This window comes from Atractosteus spatula, chromosome 8, assembly GCF_055471065.1.
Source record: "Atractosteus spatula isolate fAtrSpa1 chromosome 8, fAtrSpa1.hap1, whole genome shotgun sequence".
In the NCBI taxonomy this organism is placed as follows: domain Eukaryota; kingdom Metazoa; phylum Chordata; class Actinopteri; order Semionotiformes; family Lepisosteidae; genus Atractosteus; species Atractosteus spatula.
This window is the reverse complement of record NC_142713.1, coordinates 58,781,239-58,796,823: the sequence shown is the minus strand read 5'-3', so window position 1 is coordinate 58,796,823 and position 15,585 is coordinate 58,781,239. Positions and strand designations below refer to the sequence as shown.

Here is a 15,585-nt window from a genome sequence, read left to right as displayed (position 1 = left end):
TTAGATCTGCTTTCAAGGAGCTCCAGAAATTGCCTTGCCTGCACGTGAAACCTTCTAAACTGATAATTAAAAGACAGAAACTGCCCTGAGTACCTAAAGTCATAAAACTGAAATGGGGAAAGCTCTGCACTGGATTGCTCACGCCTCCTGCCAGGGCTGCAGTGGGCTGAGGCTGACACAGATCGCTACACCAGCCTCAGCTCATCTCGGCACAGAAGACGCACACGATAAACATGAAGGACCTCACTGTACGACTTAGGATTTCATGACCCATGATTTTTAGCACTCATAAATTTAATATTAATAAACTAGTTGATAAAAACAACAATGGTGCGTTTTCTATAAAACATACTTGCATTTTGAAATCTTAAATATCACAATTTGTAATTACAAAATAAACTTCTGACGTAACACTTGAATTATAGACTTTGATCCGTCACTAATGACTTAATTTCATTATTGTTGACACGGTATGATTCTGATTTCTTAAGGCCAGTTCCGAAATCGCCAATAATCCCAGCAGAACAGGTCTTATTTCACATCCCCTCTGGGCTCTCCCGTCCCGGGTCCGCCACCAGAGCCCCAGGGTGCTCCTGAGCTGCTCTAGCACCCCGTTCCCCTGACAGCACAGCAGCCTGGCAGTCAGCACTACTGCGCCAGCACCCAGGGTTCAGCTCCATCTTGTGGTGCAGGTCTGGGTGGAGTTTGCATGTTCTCCATGGACCATCCAGTGTCCTCCCACCTTCCCAGTTTTAATCTGTCCCTCTCCAGTGTCTTCCTTCTGAGGTGGGGGCTGTATCCAGTACCACCAGTATGGACCGCACACGGCGGGTTCTGGAATGGAAGTGTTCTTCCACAGGGGGGCTGTGGGCTCCAGCCCCCTCTGCCGGCACTCTGCCATGTCCTGGAGACACATGCACCAGGGCTGCACCCAGGCCTAAGATGAACCAGCATCCTGACAGGCACGGGTACGAGCTCTCGCCGGTGTGGAAGGGTAGGTAAGGCATTGAACCCGTCTCGGTACAGCCCGGCTGGACTCTCACACGCTCGGGCCAGGAGAAAAAAAAAAGCGAACAAAGTGGTTTACATGATAAACTACCATCATGATCCCGAACTGGTAAAAAATATATTTATGTATACAGAATATGTACAAAAACCAAATATAAAAAAATAAGTAGGAAAACTATTAGATTTACAACGTGCGTTTTCTCCCATGCAGGCTCAGGTCTCCGTCTTGGTCTTCTCAGAACAAGCGCTACAAGAGAACAAGGATATCCGTTAGTGTCTGTTCTCCATTATTCCTCTCCCAAGGACAGAGTGGTAAACTCAGAACTAGTCCTGCACACATCTAGCTGCTTCATATTATATTTTCTTTTCACAAATACAGGGAATCACAAAATAGAAACCTTTACATTAATATATAGACTTAAAACCGTATATATGAACACATCTCATTAAGTTTAGACAAGGTAACGGTTACATAAATTGTTGCTATCTTGTGCAGGTGCACTTTTTCCCCCCAAAGTCATTTTCCATCATTCATATTATATACTGGATCTAGTGCATATGCACACCTAACAGCTCTCTATGTTAATAAAAGGGTCTGATGTAGTTCAGGTGGGGAGCTGCGTCAGCATGCGTAGGCTGCAAAGGAACAAGTGACAGGTTTATTCCATGCTGAAAAGAGAAGAGAGAAAACACAACTTCTTCACACCCGAAGAAGGCTTCGCAGCCGAAACGTTTTGTTTTCTTCCCTCTTTTCAGCAGGGAATAAACCTGTTACTTGTTCCTTTACAGCTGGATAATTAACAGCAGGTTTGGTCATCATGTCCAATCACTGCAAGTGTATCAGTAACTTCTGTGTTGAGATCAGAACTGCTGTCAAGAAGGCAGGAACTTGAAGACATCTCAGTGACATTCACCACACTCCCCGCAGTGCCCTGCAGCTGCAACATTTCTGACCAGACTTTGTTAAACAGTTCAGTTTGGCTGTCATATGCACAAGTGCAAAAAAATGCTTATTTGCATGTGTGCTCCAATAAAATGATGCAGTTTTGCGTGCAGATTTGATGCGATCAGTACTAGTGTAACAAAAATCACCCTCAAGTTCAACAGTTTTAAAGACTCATTTGTATAATGTAAAAAAGTGATTACCACTTTTTCACAAAATATCAATTAAAAAGATTCTAACACCTTGAGCCAACTGTACAGCTCTGAGCATAGGAGAAATGGAGAAACGCTTTTTAAACAAGATGGCAAAGTTTAGCACTTATAAAGAATACAGAACTGCACTTTCAGATAATCACCTTCACTGCATGTGGCTGTAGTATTGCTCCTCAATGAGCAGAGTGGTTTTAAGTGAGAACAAGTTAATCTGCTGTTTCAACACCTGCTCCAGTACAACAGAGCACGGCAGCATAGTTTAATACACCGGCTACAGCAGCTGTTCCCCCATGGTCCACCAGTTTATAGCTTGGGCCTGGTTTGCTCATCCAACGTTAACCTGCTGCAACACAAGAATCAGACTAACCTGTCTGGCATCATCAGTCCATGTTTCTCACAGGTCTCAGGTTGTGGCACTTTCTGTTTATATGTATCTGCAAATACAGAAACGTATTTTCTGACAGGCGGTCAAAGTGAGGAAGTGACCTGGTTCTCCACGTGTCTGGCAGTCCCAGTTCTGATCACAGGGGCCAAGGCGGCGCAGTGCAATTTGACCCGTGTGTGTAAAAAGGTGAAGCCGCGCCCGTCCCGACCCCCTGCGCTCCTGCGAGGGGGCGAGCCCGTGCCCAAGGAGCAGCAGCAGCAGCAGCAGCACCCCTTCGGGGGGTGACCACGGGTATCGGCTGAGCCCCGAGACCGACCCGCGCAGAGCGCGAGCCCTACCTTGCAGCCAGCGGATCTGCGTGGCCGGGCCGTAGCCCTGCTCGTTCTTGGCGGCGATGCGGAAGACCACGGCGGGCCGGGAGGTGCAGTCGATGTGCGCGTTGCTCAGGTGCGAGGAGGACACGGTGCAGAAGGTCTTGGTGCCGCGGTAGATCCTGATGAAGGCCAGCGGGCCGGGGCTGCTGGCGCGGGACTTCCGCACCGCCAGGTACATGGAGTACTCCAGGATCCGGCCGGACGGAGAGCTGGGCGGCTCCCAGGTGATGTGAACGGAATCCGCAGCCTGGGGGGGGCAGCGAGGCACGGAGCGTTGTGACACCCCCAGAGCACCTTCGGGTCTCAACCCCCGACCGACACTAAGACCACAGGCTGGGAAACGAATGCTCTAGGAACGTGCACGACCACACATTCTCAAAGCGCTGTATTATTATAACTAGGTACATCTGAAAACACTGAACTTCACCCTTAAAGTTAAAAAGAATCGATCCAGGAGATAACAGCAAAATCGACAATGATGCCAAGACCCAGAGCAAGGAGGTCCGGGAGCCTACAGGACGAAAACAGGAGGCGCTGCTGTGCGCAGCGAGTGGCGGGGGTGTGGGACAAGCGCCCCACTGCTGCTCGGAGACGCACCTTTGTGATCTTGACGGAGGAGGGGGCCCCAGGGAAGCCCGGCTGGCAGGTCTTGTATTCGCTGACAGGACTGTACTCCCCCTGGCCACAGCTGTTGATCCCTGCCACTCTGAACCTGTAGGTGGCGCCGGGGGTCAGCGGCTGCTGCTTCCGGTCCACATAGTCCTGCACATCAGCTGGTTTAACCTGGATCCATTACAGGCAGCTAATCAATATCCGGTATTGAGTAGAGATATCATACAGACATATCTAATCAGTACTTGCTCTTTGAATGCTTTAAAAAATACTTTTTCCAACAATACATCGATATACCATACATTTAATTCTATAGCTGAACAAAGTCTGAAGTTCCAAATCCAAAATATACTTTGCATTAGCAACAACTAAGCACACATACCTCTGTCCATTATGAACAACACAGACTGACTACTCCCTCCTTAGTCCTGCCAGGTCAGCCTCTGAATACCGAGTTCAGAGCTGGCAGGACGGACAGGACAGAGTAAAGACTTTAGCTGGTGGAGCAATGAACCGCACGTGCCTACAGATATTACCAGAGGATTAGGGATTTTCAAAGTGCAATCCCAATGGGTACAATTAAACAGTAAAACACATGCCCACTGGTCATCTAGGACAATTCCACTCTGAACCCGTCATCAGTGGTGGATGCAGTGCTGGATTATTGACAGCTTTCATTAAAACCATTGTCTTCCAGCACAAACCAATGTGGCTGTACTAAGGAAATGCCACTTACTGTCCCCTGGGCGCCCCCTGGAGGAGGCAGGTAGTAGTGCGTCACCTCTGAGAAGAGCGTTTTGAAAATTCCCACATCGTACCACCGGGTAGGGTCTGCCCTTTCATCTGCGGGCTCCTGCGGAGAGAGGGATCAGGACCGCTGTAAAAATCCAGCGGCTCAGAGAGGAAGAGCACAGAAAACAGCACCGCCGGCAGCAGGCAGGCAAACAGCAGCTCAGCTCACCGTGTCTGCGGCGCCGTTGGCAGTAGGCAAGGGGGACGCTGGGGCTGGGGAAGACTCTCGCTCTGGAAGAACTGCAAGAATGTTTGTCATTAACCAACAGCAACACAAGAAAGTCACCCATCATCCGCAGTCTCGCACGGTTATTACTAATTCATTTCGATGATGCTTTTATTCGTAGCGGTCCCTCTACCCGGGCAGAGTGACGATGCGCTCATAGCGGGACGGCGGCAGTGTCCCACCCAGGACCCGCGCTCTGCTCCCGGAAAACACCCCGGCACCCTGCGCTCGCAGGCGGTTGTCAGAGCGAGCTGCCTAACCGCGCGGCGCACACACACACCGCGCTTCTACCGCCCACCCCTCACCGGAGCGCAAACTCGGCACGCCGCCGCACGACACCAGCCCCTAACGAGCTCCGACTCCCGCTGAGGACGCCTCCCCCGGTCTGCGCCCCAAACCCGCGGCGTGGGGCAGCCAGCAGCTCGCCGGGCACGGCCGCGTGAACTCACAAGCACGGGCACGGCGCCCTGGAACGACGGAGCGACCGCTTACAGACGGCGGCGGGCGGCCGGGTGCCGGCGGGCCTGCTGTCGTCCGTCCGGTGCGCCAGGTGGGCTCCCTCCAGAGGGGCGGCGGCCTCCTGGAATTCACAGAGAGCGGCGTCACTCCGGCGGGGCTCTGCCACAGCTTGGCTACGCAGCAGAGGACGACGGAGACCCCCCGACGAGGGCTGGGCGGGCCTGGAATAAGCTACCCGGCCCTACAGACAGAGCCGATACCAGACAGAGCAACGCGCTACTCATCACCGAGGCTGAAAGCCCCCTTGTCGGTCACCTCTGTTAGGTTCTTAGGATTAAACACACCGAAGAAAGACTGAAAGGACAGCCCACCGCCCTCTGAGTAAGACTGAAGACTCCACAAACCCCCCAGCAGAGCAGGAAGCCGCGAGAGGCTCATGTCTTTGACCAGGCCTGCTGCGGGCTCTCCAGCACCTGAAGGAACCCTTTACTGGTTCCATGGCAGAGATTCCAGGAGCTGGCCTGCAGCCCCTCCTGGACCAGAGGCAGCTCCCGTCTCGAAAACCGCTGCCCCATGGGGGCATGAGACTCACCAGGCGCGCGCGAGGACCCGCGTCTCCCAGGGGCCTCTCGCCAGGGGCCCGGCCGCTGTCTGAGTCGGGGGCGGCCGGCAGTCCTGCACAACCCGAGCAGAAACCCCAGCGTCAGACCCGCAGCCAGTCACACACACCCCCGCCGCGCCGCGCCGCCGAGCACGAAAACCCCCTGAGCTCCCGCTGCTCGAGACGCAGCTGATCCTGGACGACACGCGGACACGTTTATTCCCCAGACCCACGGCAACCGTTGTCTGGCAGTCAATGATTTCAGACCACAGTCAAAGGCAGTTTGCGTTTCGTTTTACCTTACGTTTCAGATAAAGTGCGAGCACTCGAAAAGTTTCGAACCGCTCTGCTTCTCTAAAGAGGCGACTCCAGTGACTCCAGGGCGGTGCATTTAAAACTGAGGACGGGAAAGCCGGCCGCATGCAAAGCACTGTGGGAGCCTGGGACGAGACAGACGCCCAGCCGTGCTGTAGCACACGGACGTTCACGCACTCACCTGAAGGGGGCGCCTCGGCCGAAGGCTGCTGCTGCTGCTTTGGGCCGGGGGAGGGGGCCGGTCCCGCGCACAGAGGCTGCAGCTGTAGCAGGTAGGCCTCCGCCGCAGGGAGGGGCCGCCAGGCCACGTGCAGCGTGTTGATGGTGGCCTTCACCAGCAGCACCGCCGACGGAGTGGAGGGCTTCTCTGCAGGCAGACGAGACAGCGGGCCGTTTGCGCCAGAAATCACACGCGATGCATCACCCCCCTCCCTGCTCCCGCGCCGCTGAACGTCAACGTCAGCCGGTGACGACACCCCTGAACCAAAGCAAGAGGCAGGTGTTTCCCCCCCTCCTGCTCGCTGGGCTGACAGCAGCTGATGATCCAGGACTGTCTCGAGAGCTCGTGCACAAAGACGGACTCTCCATCTATCTTGAGTGAGAACTGTACACACGTTTGCACAGTGCAAAGCGATGCTCTGAGTGTTAACGTGTAACACACGTGTGCGTGTAACAAATCCTGCAGCCGTGCTGTTAAAGACGGCCCATCAGGAAAAGATTGAGTCGGCACTCCTCCTCGCAGACAATTTCTGAACTTTCCCTGATTAGACAGGCAGAAGAAACAACTACACGAGATCCTTTCCATCTTCTTCATTCTGCAACTTCTTCCCTCCCAGATTTAGATCACACAGACACACATATTTACTTGTTCCCAGCAATTAATACAATTCAACAGCAAGGGTAAACGCAACTGGATCAGTATTGACTGTGTTTGTAACTAACTACGTTGTGACTCTTGAGTTATGAATGTTATGAAGGTTTTGTGATGTATTCAATGTGTGACCGTGTAAGTTCTCCCATTGGGGACCCAGTTCAATCCTGAGGTCTACCCGCTACAAGCAACCACGAGGAGCGGATGGGCTGACCGGTCGCCTCTCTGCTGCGACATTATGCTGAACGGCTCCAGACCCTCGAGACCCCCCCCACAGCCGGCCGGCACGGCTCACCCGTCTCCAGGTACCACAGGTCCTTGCAGCACACCTGGGAGTTCCAGGCCTTCCGGTAGCCGTCGCGGCCGCTCCAGATGTAGAGGCGCGAGCCAATGGTGGCGGCGCAGTGCCCCGCCCTGGGCCTGGGGCCGCAGCCTGCTCCTTTCCCCTCCTCCTGGCCGTCTGCGTCGGACACCAGGCAGCTCCAGGTCATGGAGTCTGCGGGGAGAGTGCCGGCTCACATCAGAGGGGTCTGGGCTGGGTGCCGGGCATCGCTGGGAGAGCGCAGCCCTGTACCTGCCTGCGAGCGCCCTTCTGAGAGCAGAGCGCGCCTACACAGGTAACTCAGGAACACCCAGGGTTATCAGACCCAGGGTTCGAGACGCTATATTCTGCCCCAAGGCACTACTGCTTTAAAAATTCACAAGACAAAAAAGTTCATTGAAAACAGGGAGAGATACCTCTTCGTTTAAAGTCTAGCAAACGACCCCTTCCGCGATATACTGACCGAGGTTCAGGGCGGACATGGAGTTGGTGCACGTCCACTCGGCGCCCAGCGCGCTCGGCTTGTCCTCGCTCCTCAGAACCGGGATCCAGCCCCCGAACACAAACATTCTGCAAGCAAGGGAGTAAAGACGCGTCAGCTCTCGGGAGCAAGGCCTGGCTAGGATTGTCAAGGGCAAACGTGCCAACGGTGCATCAGGTCGAGCTGTATCACGCGTGCTTAAATGTCGCCTTAAAAGCTGCTTGAAGAAACAGCTCAGTAAGAGCTACACCAGCACAACCATTTACAAAGATGGGTTCACTGCTGAAGCTCTCGGCCAAAATGAAACCTGAGCTGCTATTAATTAGGTAACACAATTTGTAGCTTTGACCAATGTGCATAGTGCTGGCTTCCCTGAAGACTCAGAGCAGCTTTTTACATCACTTGGCACTCTCAGCGGAGGATGCAACGACAGCTCCACACCTCTGGGTAATTACGGACGAGAGAGACACACACAGCTGCCCCCTGTCGGCTCGCTGACACTTTCTCACGACCTTCCCCGGCCGAGAGAGGGCTTGGGGCTCCGGCCACACGAGCGTCTCAGCCCGTCGCCGATTCGGAGAGCGGGAGACGGGTCCTCTGCGCGCGAGGCTCACCTGTTTCCTATGACGTTGGCGGAGTGGAGGCTCCTGGGTGCCGGAGCAGGCCCGCGGGTGTCCGGCTGAGACCAGGTCATGGTATCTGGGGGAACGCAAGACCACAGCAGCCAGAGAACATGAGCGCTCTTCCGCAGACAGTCACCAGCTCCCGATAAGCGCACACGCACAGGCACACCCAGCCAAACTGCATGCGAAAAGTGAAAAGAAGCCGACAGTCTCTGCGCGGTAGACACTTAAACAGGATTTCTTTCCGCAAATTTTAATGCACGACTAAAGATTCATTCTTTAAGATTATTCTTTCAGATTATTCGAAGAGAAATATCTCTGGTGACAGAAATGGCTGTTCGAAAGCTGTTGTGGATAAGAGCTGAGTGTCTGGCCAGGTTCAGTCATGAAGACTGACTCTCCTCCTCCAATGACATGACATCCCTCCAGGTCTGAGTTTTCGACAGGCCAGGCATGACTGCTTTCGGCCTGGGAGCTAATTAAGATCTGAAGACTCGAAATGGAAATTTGGAAAATGTCCCTTATTCTTCTTTATACAGATGTTGCACTCCAGGGCCTGTTTAGCATACAGAGACTCAGTTGGCTGGGTCTTGGTTCTGATAGGCTGGCAACAGGAATTCTCACTTTCGTGGAGATATTTGTGAAAAATGAGATGTCTGCATTGTCTCCTTCATGAGTTTCTATAACAGACGTTTGTGTCTTTAAAGCTGCAGCCTGATCTTTAACTCTGAAGCCACACTGCACCAGGGACTGTCCAAGGGCCCTGGACATCCCCAGTGAACACGTGCACACACGTGTATAAAGTAGCAGTATCTGTGGAGAGCGCACACACACGTGTATACAGTAGCAGTAACTGTGGAAAGCACACAGACACAGACACAGACACAGACACAGACACAGACACAGACACAGACACAGACACAGACACAGACACAGACACAGACACAGACACAGACACAGACACGTGTATACAGTAGCAGTATCCGTGGAAAGCGCACACACACACATGAGCGAATGCGTCCATTCGGACAGCTCACCCAAGTCCAGCTGCCAGAGGTCTCCCAGCCGGCAGCCCCTCATGCCCCCGAAGATGTAGAGTCTGGGGGGGCCGCTGCTCTTAGTGTTGTACACCACCGCGGTGTGGGACTCCCGCGCCGACGGTGCCGCGCCCCGAGTCTCCGGGACACTCCAGCCCTTGACCCCAGACACGACCTGCAGCTCCAGCTCGAAGAAGTCATTCAGGTACCTGACGAACACGAGCGTCACGACTCACTCCAGCCTCTGCGAGCACCCCCCCCCCCCCCCCCGCAAGAGTCCTCATTCACAGACGCACAATCACTCAGAGCAGCTGCACGTCGCAGCCCGCCAACACAAGCGCACGACGCCCCCCTGCGCCCGCGCTGCAGAGCGGAAGGTAGCCCAGCCCCCATGCGCGGGCCCCACCTGGGGACGTTGCTGTTGGGGTCCTCGCTGTCGTTGGCCAAGCCCCCGAACAGGTAGCACTTGTTTCCGAAGAGGGTGAAGCTGTGGCCGAGCCGGGGGCACGGGGGCGCCGCGTTCCTGGGAGGCCGGGGCTTCAGCTTCTTCCAGAGCCACCTGCTCGCCTGAGAGGACAGAGGGAGCACTCACTGAGCGTGCATGCCAGACACCCCCAGACTGGACACCCCCACACTAGACACCCCCAGAGACCCCACACACATGCCAGACACCCCTGGAGCAAATACACGCCAGATGCCCCCACGCCAGGCACCCCCAGAGCCCACACACGCACACACCAGTGCCCCATGTGATCCTGGCCTGCACAGATCAGGAACACGCTTCCAACACAGGGAGCCACCAGCTTGTGAACCGGGAGCCTTTCCGATGATCTCCAGTCTGAACCTTTCACCTCACTGCTCCACTTCCAGACGCGGCTGCACGCGTGAAGACAGCGCGTGTTCACTGCACGCCGACAAGGGCGAGGACGTCGGAGTCGACCCACGAACGAGGTCGCCGTTCTCCGCGCAGCTGTGCGACCACGTGACGGCGGCACCCTTTCAGACGGAGGAAATCCGCCTCCGAAATCAAGGATGGTGTTGAGAAGGGTGAGAACGTCACAGGGAGGCCCGGAGAGGCGCCGGGACGGGGGACTCACCTGCAGCTCGTAGAGGCTGTTGCTGTACTTGCCGAACTCCACCATCCCCCCGAACACCAGGATGCGGGTGCCCTCGCAGACAAAGCCGTGGGCGGCGCAGCCGGGGGGGATGTCTCCGCGCACCGCCGGCAGGAACCACTGCTTGGACACTGAGAGCAGGACAGAGACCACAGGGGCTCAGGGACACCCCTCAGCTACAGGGGACCCCTCCTCTCCTGCCCTGCAGGGACACCCCTCAGCAACAGGGGACCCCTCCTCTCCTGCCCTGCAGGGACACCCCTCAGCTACAGGGGACCCCTCCTCTCCTGCAGAGACCCCCCTCAGCTACAGAGACACCCCTCCTATCCTGCTAGGGACCCCTCAGCTACAGAGACACCCCTCCTCTCCTGCAGGGGACCCCTACTATTTAATTCAGTTGCCTAATGGAACTTCAAATTTTATACTCTGCTATATCTTTCTGCTTAAAGGGCTGTAAGGCACAATATAACCAGTGCGTTTTAATTAATGAAGATAGTTACGATACATCAGAACATGAAATAATGTCTTCTAAATTGCATCTGAGCTGCAACATTTTAAAAAGACTTAAAACTTCTGATCTCAGAACAGGACCTGACGATTGTCAGCGGTTTCTGCCAAGTGGCTTACAGCAGAATGCTCCGAGATGGGAACTCTTAAAACGCGCTCCCTCACTGCATGAAAACAACCATAAAAGACCTCAAGCCTTCGCTGTGCTCAACATCTAGTGCACAGACAGCAAACTGGGTCATCAGAAGGACAGGAAATAACCCTGTTGTGCTCAAGGAAGACGTTCCAGGATTCGGGAATTGCACTATTCTACCAAACAGTTTAGTAATCTAGTATTTATTTTCAAAAACGATTTAAACTTCCGGAGAAGTGTCTTTTTATCGACATTATCGTCGGCTATATCCACCGTAATCCTGGTACAAACCCTTAACAAAAAAAGTGACTATTCATCCCGCTGCGAGTTGAGATTCACAGCGTGGGGGCGTTTCTATACGTGCAGAGCAGTGAACAGTGAGGAGTTTCCATTCAGTCACGAAATGCTCAACAAAGGCGTTTAAATTCATACTAGATTCTCCACAGAAACGGACATCTTGCACGCACACGGATTACATTAACGTGCAGAATGAGCCGGGCAACGAAGAGGCCCAGGAGTCTCCGCTCTCGCTACATTGTTTGCACCACTGCTGAATGAAACGCCGCCATCGAGGTTAAGAGTTTTTGTCCCGAAAGTCACATAATGCAGTAAAACAAGCAAATGAAACGCTGTGCTGAGACTGCGAGAGCGAATGTGGAACTCAATTTAAAGACGGGTTTTCTTCTGGGAATTAAAAAAAAAAGTCTTGTCTACAGACAGTCGAGCGGCGGCGGCGACGTGCTGTTAAAAGTCTTATTTATTAAAAACAAACAACTATCGCACGCCAACCTTAAGGCAGGACCAGCTTAAAACCCCAGAGCGCCCCTGGACCACAGTGGGACGCAGGCGAGCCCGTGTAAACAAAGACACATGTTGCCAGCGCCCCGCGCACACAATGGGTGGTGCACGCGCGCACACGCGCCGGGTCCGCCGTGCACGACCCGCTCTGCCCCGCGAGCCCCTCCAGCCCCGCGCGGCGGCGGCGGCCGGCCCGTGCCCCCCGGCTGCGGCGGCGGCGGCGGTTCCGGCGGGCGCGAGCTGCCCAGCCCGTACCGGTGTTGTAGACGTGCAGCTCCTCGGCGATGCCCTCGTTCCCGCCCCCGAACACGATGAGCAGCTCCCGGATGGCCACGGCCCGGTGGCCGTGCCGGGACCGCGGGACGGGACCGCTGAAGGACTGGACCTTCCTCCAGAGTGGACCTTGCGAAGCCATCGTCCCGCCGCTCTCCGTCTCCGCCGGGGGACGGGGGGACATCGGCGGCGCCTGGGTCCGCCCCGATCCCACATTGCAACTGGGCCTACGTCACCGCGATCGATTCTATGGTAGGGCTCGCTCGTCCCCCCTCTGCTCCGAGCGCTCTGCCTGCCGCTCCTCTTGCTCGCACATGGGCGCAGGACATCAGCCGGGGGGTCGGCGGATTCCGGCTCCTTCCTCCGCGGAGTGGAGCAGCTTTAACGCCGGGCGTTGCGAGCGCGGCTCCGTGAGCAGCTCGCCGGCTTCCCCGGCGCTCCGTGCCCCCGCATCGAGGGTAAAACCCACTGTGCGCGGCCGTGGCTGCGCTCGGTGTCTAGGGGGTCTGAGAGAGTCGTCTAGTTGATTTATTTCCCCTCCTTTATAGCCGGTACGTTCCTGTTCAGTGGAAGTGAACCGCTCACGCGTGGGGCTCTCGGAGAGACGGGTGAGGCACACACTGCCGCACGGTTGTGTTCAATCACACTGCGGACGCGTCTCTGTCACAGGCTCACTGGTAAGACGGAGGTCAGTCCGCCCATCCAGCTCGTATTTATAGCTAAAAGATCCCATCCAGACATCTCTTAAAAGAAACCAGGGTCTCGTCTTCAATAGTATGGCTGGGCAGCTTGTTCCACACTCCCACAACCCTTTGTGTAAAGAAGCGCCCCCCCAGGTTCCCGTTTTTTAAAGCAAAAGCGTTTCCACGAAGTTCCAGCTTGTGCCCTTTTCCCCCCTGACGATGTCCATTGGGTTGACTTTCTTAATACACGTCCATGTTTTAAATACTTGATTCAGAAGCGCTCCAAGTCTGCTCTGTTCAAGATAAATGTATTCAGGCCCAGGTTTATTAAGTGAAAACGACTGCATAAAGCTCACTCAATAAGAACATTCAGTACAGGCACACTTGTTTCCCAAGGACATATTGACTAAAGCAGGTAATTCATTTCCCCTTCAACAAGTGTACGAATTACAGTGTAATACCTAGTGGTGGAGAGTTACAGGACATCGCACCTACCAGACTGCAGATTTGAATCAACCCTGTGTGACCACATGCCCCCAGGTGAAAACTGAAGCGAACTGACACGAAAGTGGATGTTTGTGTACAAGAAGTGCTTGCACACAAACGTGTTACGGGATCTTAATTATTCAGCTGGGGGACAGGAAAATCAGATATCTGGGTTAAAGGGTCTGCATTCCGGGAGTCTGGGGCTGTACGCCGGCCTCTGAGATGCACTGTTTGGTATATAGTGCAGCATTTAATGTTGTACAGTCTATTGCGCTCTGTTTTGTGTTGTGTTATTTCATTCTCAATAAATGTTTGTCCAAGTCTGTTATTTTATTGCTCTGTTGCCACAGCTGTGCCAGCGAATATAAAGAACTTTCTTTATATTGTAACCTACAATACAGGTATGGGTATATAGGTCAAATTGTAACCTACCAATCAGGGGCATTTTTGACATTTACATTTTACATAAGCAGTCTATTTTTCTAACTCTCCAAATTTGTAACAGCACTGAAAAGCCATTGCAATATTCCTGTCCGTCTCTCTCGGACTTTCCACTATCCTTTTGACCTGTGCCTGCAATTCACTGCTTTCTGTAGCTGGAAGGTTTTTTGTTTTTAAATAAAAAAAAATTACAAATGCTTTCTTTTCTCTTCATTGTGTTGTAGCTGATTTGTTGAGCCATTTTGGCATACTGTACAGATTTCAAACTGTCAAGCTGTTGCTATCCATTCTTCACTGATTCCATCCCATCTCATTTTACTGCTCTTAAGTCTCGTTCACACTCTTCTCATTCTCTGTTCCTGTAACTGTCACCTTTGATTTGGACGCACTCTGTAAAGATGAGAAGTTCATGTCAGAGTCGTGTTGTGGTCCCATGTAATGATCTCTCAACTCTGTTTTCTTCACCCTCTCTTGCTTGTTTGAAAAGACAGGATCTATGCAAGCATTTACTCTGGGAGGTGTTCTGACAAACTGGGCATTAACCATGTCTAGCATTTCCATTTCTGCTAGCGAGATACCCTTTAAACTCTGCCTCTTTTTGTACGTTTTTTCGCTCATTCATTATAAAAGTGAAAGGTTTTAGAAAATATATTTTGGCGTTCTTTTAATTGATTGATGAATCGTGAGTGACTCAATCTGCACTTGTGGTGATTGTGGGCAGCCTCCCTGCACAGCTCTGCCCTGATCCGGTCCTGTGATTCCCCACCTGCAGCCCGTCCTGTGGGCTCATCCTGACATGAAGATTCCAGCAGGGCAGTGCGTGCTGCTCGTGTGGCAACAGCCTTCCTCTGCAGACATGAGCCCTTCTGTGATGTCTGTGTATGGATGTAGGTCCCAGAGAGCAATAAGCAAGTGCACGTGTGCCCAGGGTCTTTGAGCAGCATCTGTAACCTGGTGAAAAGCAGGTATCATTGATGTACGGCTTGTAGAGTAGAGAGTAGAGTAGTTTATTGACATATGTACATGTTCATTGGAATTCTTCATCGCGCTGATCTCTCGGAACAAACACAATGCAACAGACAACACCACAGAATGTATACAGCACATTACAAACTTGGTAAATAACAACAGGAACAAAAGATATGTTGTGGGACAATAAATATAATAGTGTAGTAGTGAGAGAAAAGAGATGGTAGACCATTCAAAAAGTGCATTGTGCCGATGTGTGTTGAGCCTGAGGCCCTGCAGTGAGCTGTTGAGGATGCGCACTGCAGTGGGATAGAAGCTGTTCTTGAGTCTGGTGGTCCTTGCTTTGACAGTGCGGTACCGCTTGCCAGAGCACAGGGGGGAGAGCAATTTGTGGCCAAGATGGTTGGGATCCTGAATGATGGACTGGGCTTTATTGCGAGAGCAGATGGTGTGAAGCTCACCGGTTGATGGTCAATCACATCCTGTAATCCTCTGTGCCTTTGCCACAACACTTTGTAGCGCAACTCTGTCATGCAATTGTATTGTTTCCACCAGTGACTGTCACGACCACCAGCCAGCGGAGATCATCTCGCCAGCGCCAGCAGCGGGTTAATAATAATAACAAGCGCCGCCGCCTGTGTTAATCCATCAGCACAGGCTCTACTGCGCGGCGAGCAGCACTATTGAAACCATCCAGACCCGCTTCCCACTGCTCGGTATCGAGTATACTCCCTGAGAGCTCTACCTGGCGATTCCTAAACCTGGTGTCACTCTGGATTTTGGACTGCCCCTTTTTCCTTTTGACTTCGGACCTCGCCTCTTGACTCGGACTGTTTGCCACCTGTGTTTGTCCTGGATTTCGACCTTCCTTACTCCCATTGACCGCGATCTCGCCTCTCGATTCGGTTGTTTGTTGCCG

General features: G+C 53.3%; 1 protein-coding gene across 2 annotated transcripts; it reads right to left on the bottom strand.

The window, feature by feature from the left end:
• Positions 1-276: 276 nt before the first annotated feature.
• On the bottom strand, positions 277-12,282 carry hcfc2 (host cell factor C2). 2 transcript variants are annotated; one of them, XM_088924246.1, is made up of 16 exons: positions 12,070-12,282; positions 10,359-10,507; positions 9,668-9,828; positions 9,262-9,470; positions 8,216-8,300; positions 7,584-7,690; positions 7,094-7,294; positions 6,109-6,294; positions 5,604-5,686; positions 5,045-5,129; positions 4,496-4,566; positions 4,271-4,387; positions 3,520-3,705; positions 2,887-3,169; positions 2,531-2,597; positions 283-1,255 (listed from the first exon to the last, which is right to left on the bottom strand). In XM_088924246.1, the coding sequence occupies exons 1-16, from the start codon at positions 12,269-12,271 to the stop codon at positions 1,222-1,224; spliced, it is 2,226 nt and encodes a 741-aa protein (XP_088780372.1). In that variant the 5' UTR covers positions 12,272-12,282; the 3' UTR covers positions 283-1,221. The 2 variants fall into 2 exon arrangements, with proteins under 2 accessions (XP_088780371.1, XP_088780372.1); XM_088924245.1 differs by lacking the exons at positions 5,045-5,129; positions 5,604-5,686 and having other exon boundaries at positions 277-1,255.
• Between the last annotated feature and the right edge of the window lie 3,303 nt (positions 12,283-15,585).

What these genes read in the sequence shown, in the direction of transcription:
- hcfc2 (XM_088924246.1), bottom strand. Translation starts at nt 12,271, where the DNA reads ATGTCCCCCCGTCCCCCGGCGGAGACGGAGAGCGGCGGGACGATGGCT. An exon ending in GCCAACGTCATAGGAAACAG is followed by an intron (nt 7,691 to 8,215) that starts GTGAGCCTCGCG and finishes CCTTGCTTGCAG; the next exon opens with AATGTTTGTGTTCGGGGGCT. An exon ending in CATGTCCGCCCTGAACCTCG is followed by an intron (nt 7,295 to 7,583) that starts GTCAGTATATCG and finishes CTCTCCCCGCAG; the next exon opens with ACTCCATGACCTGGAGCTGC.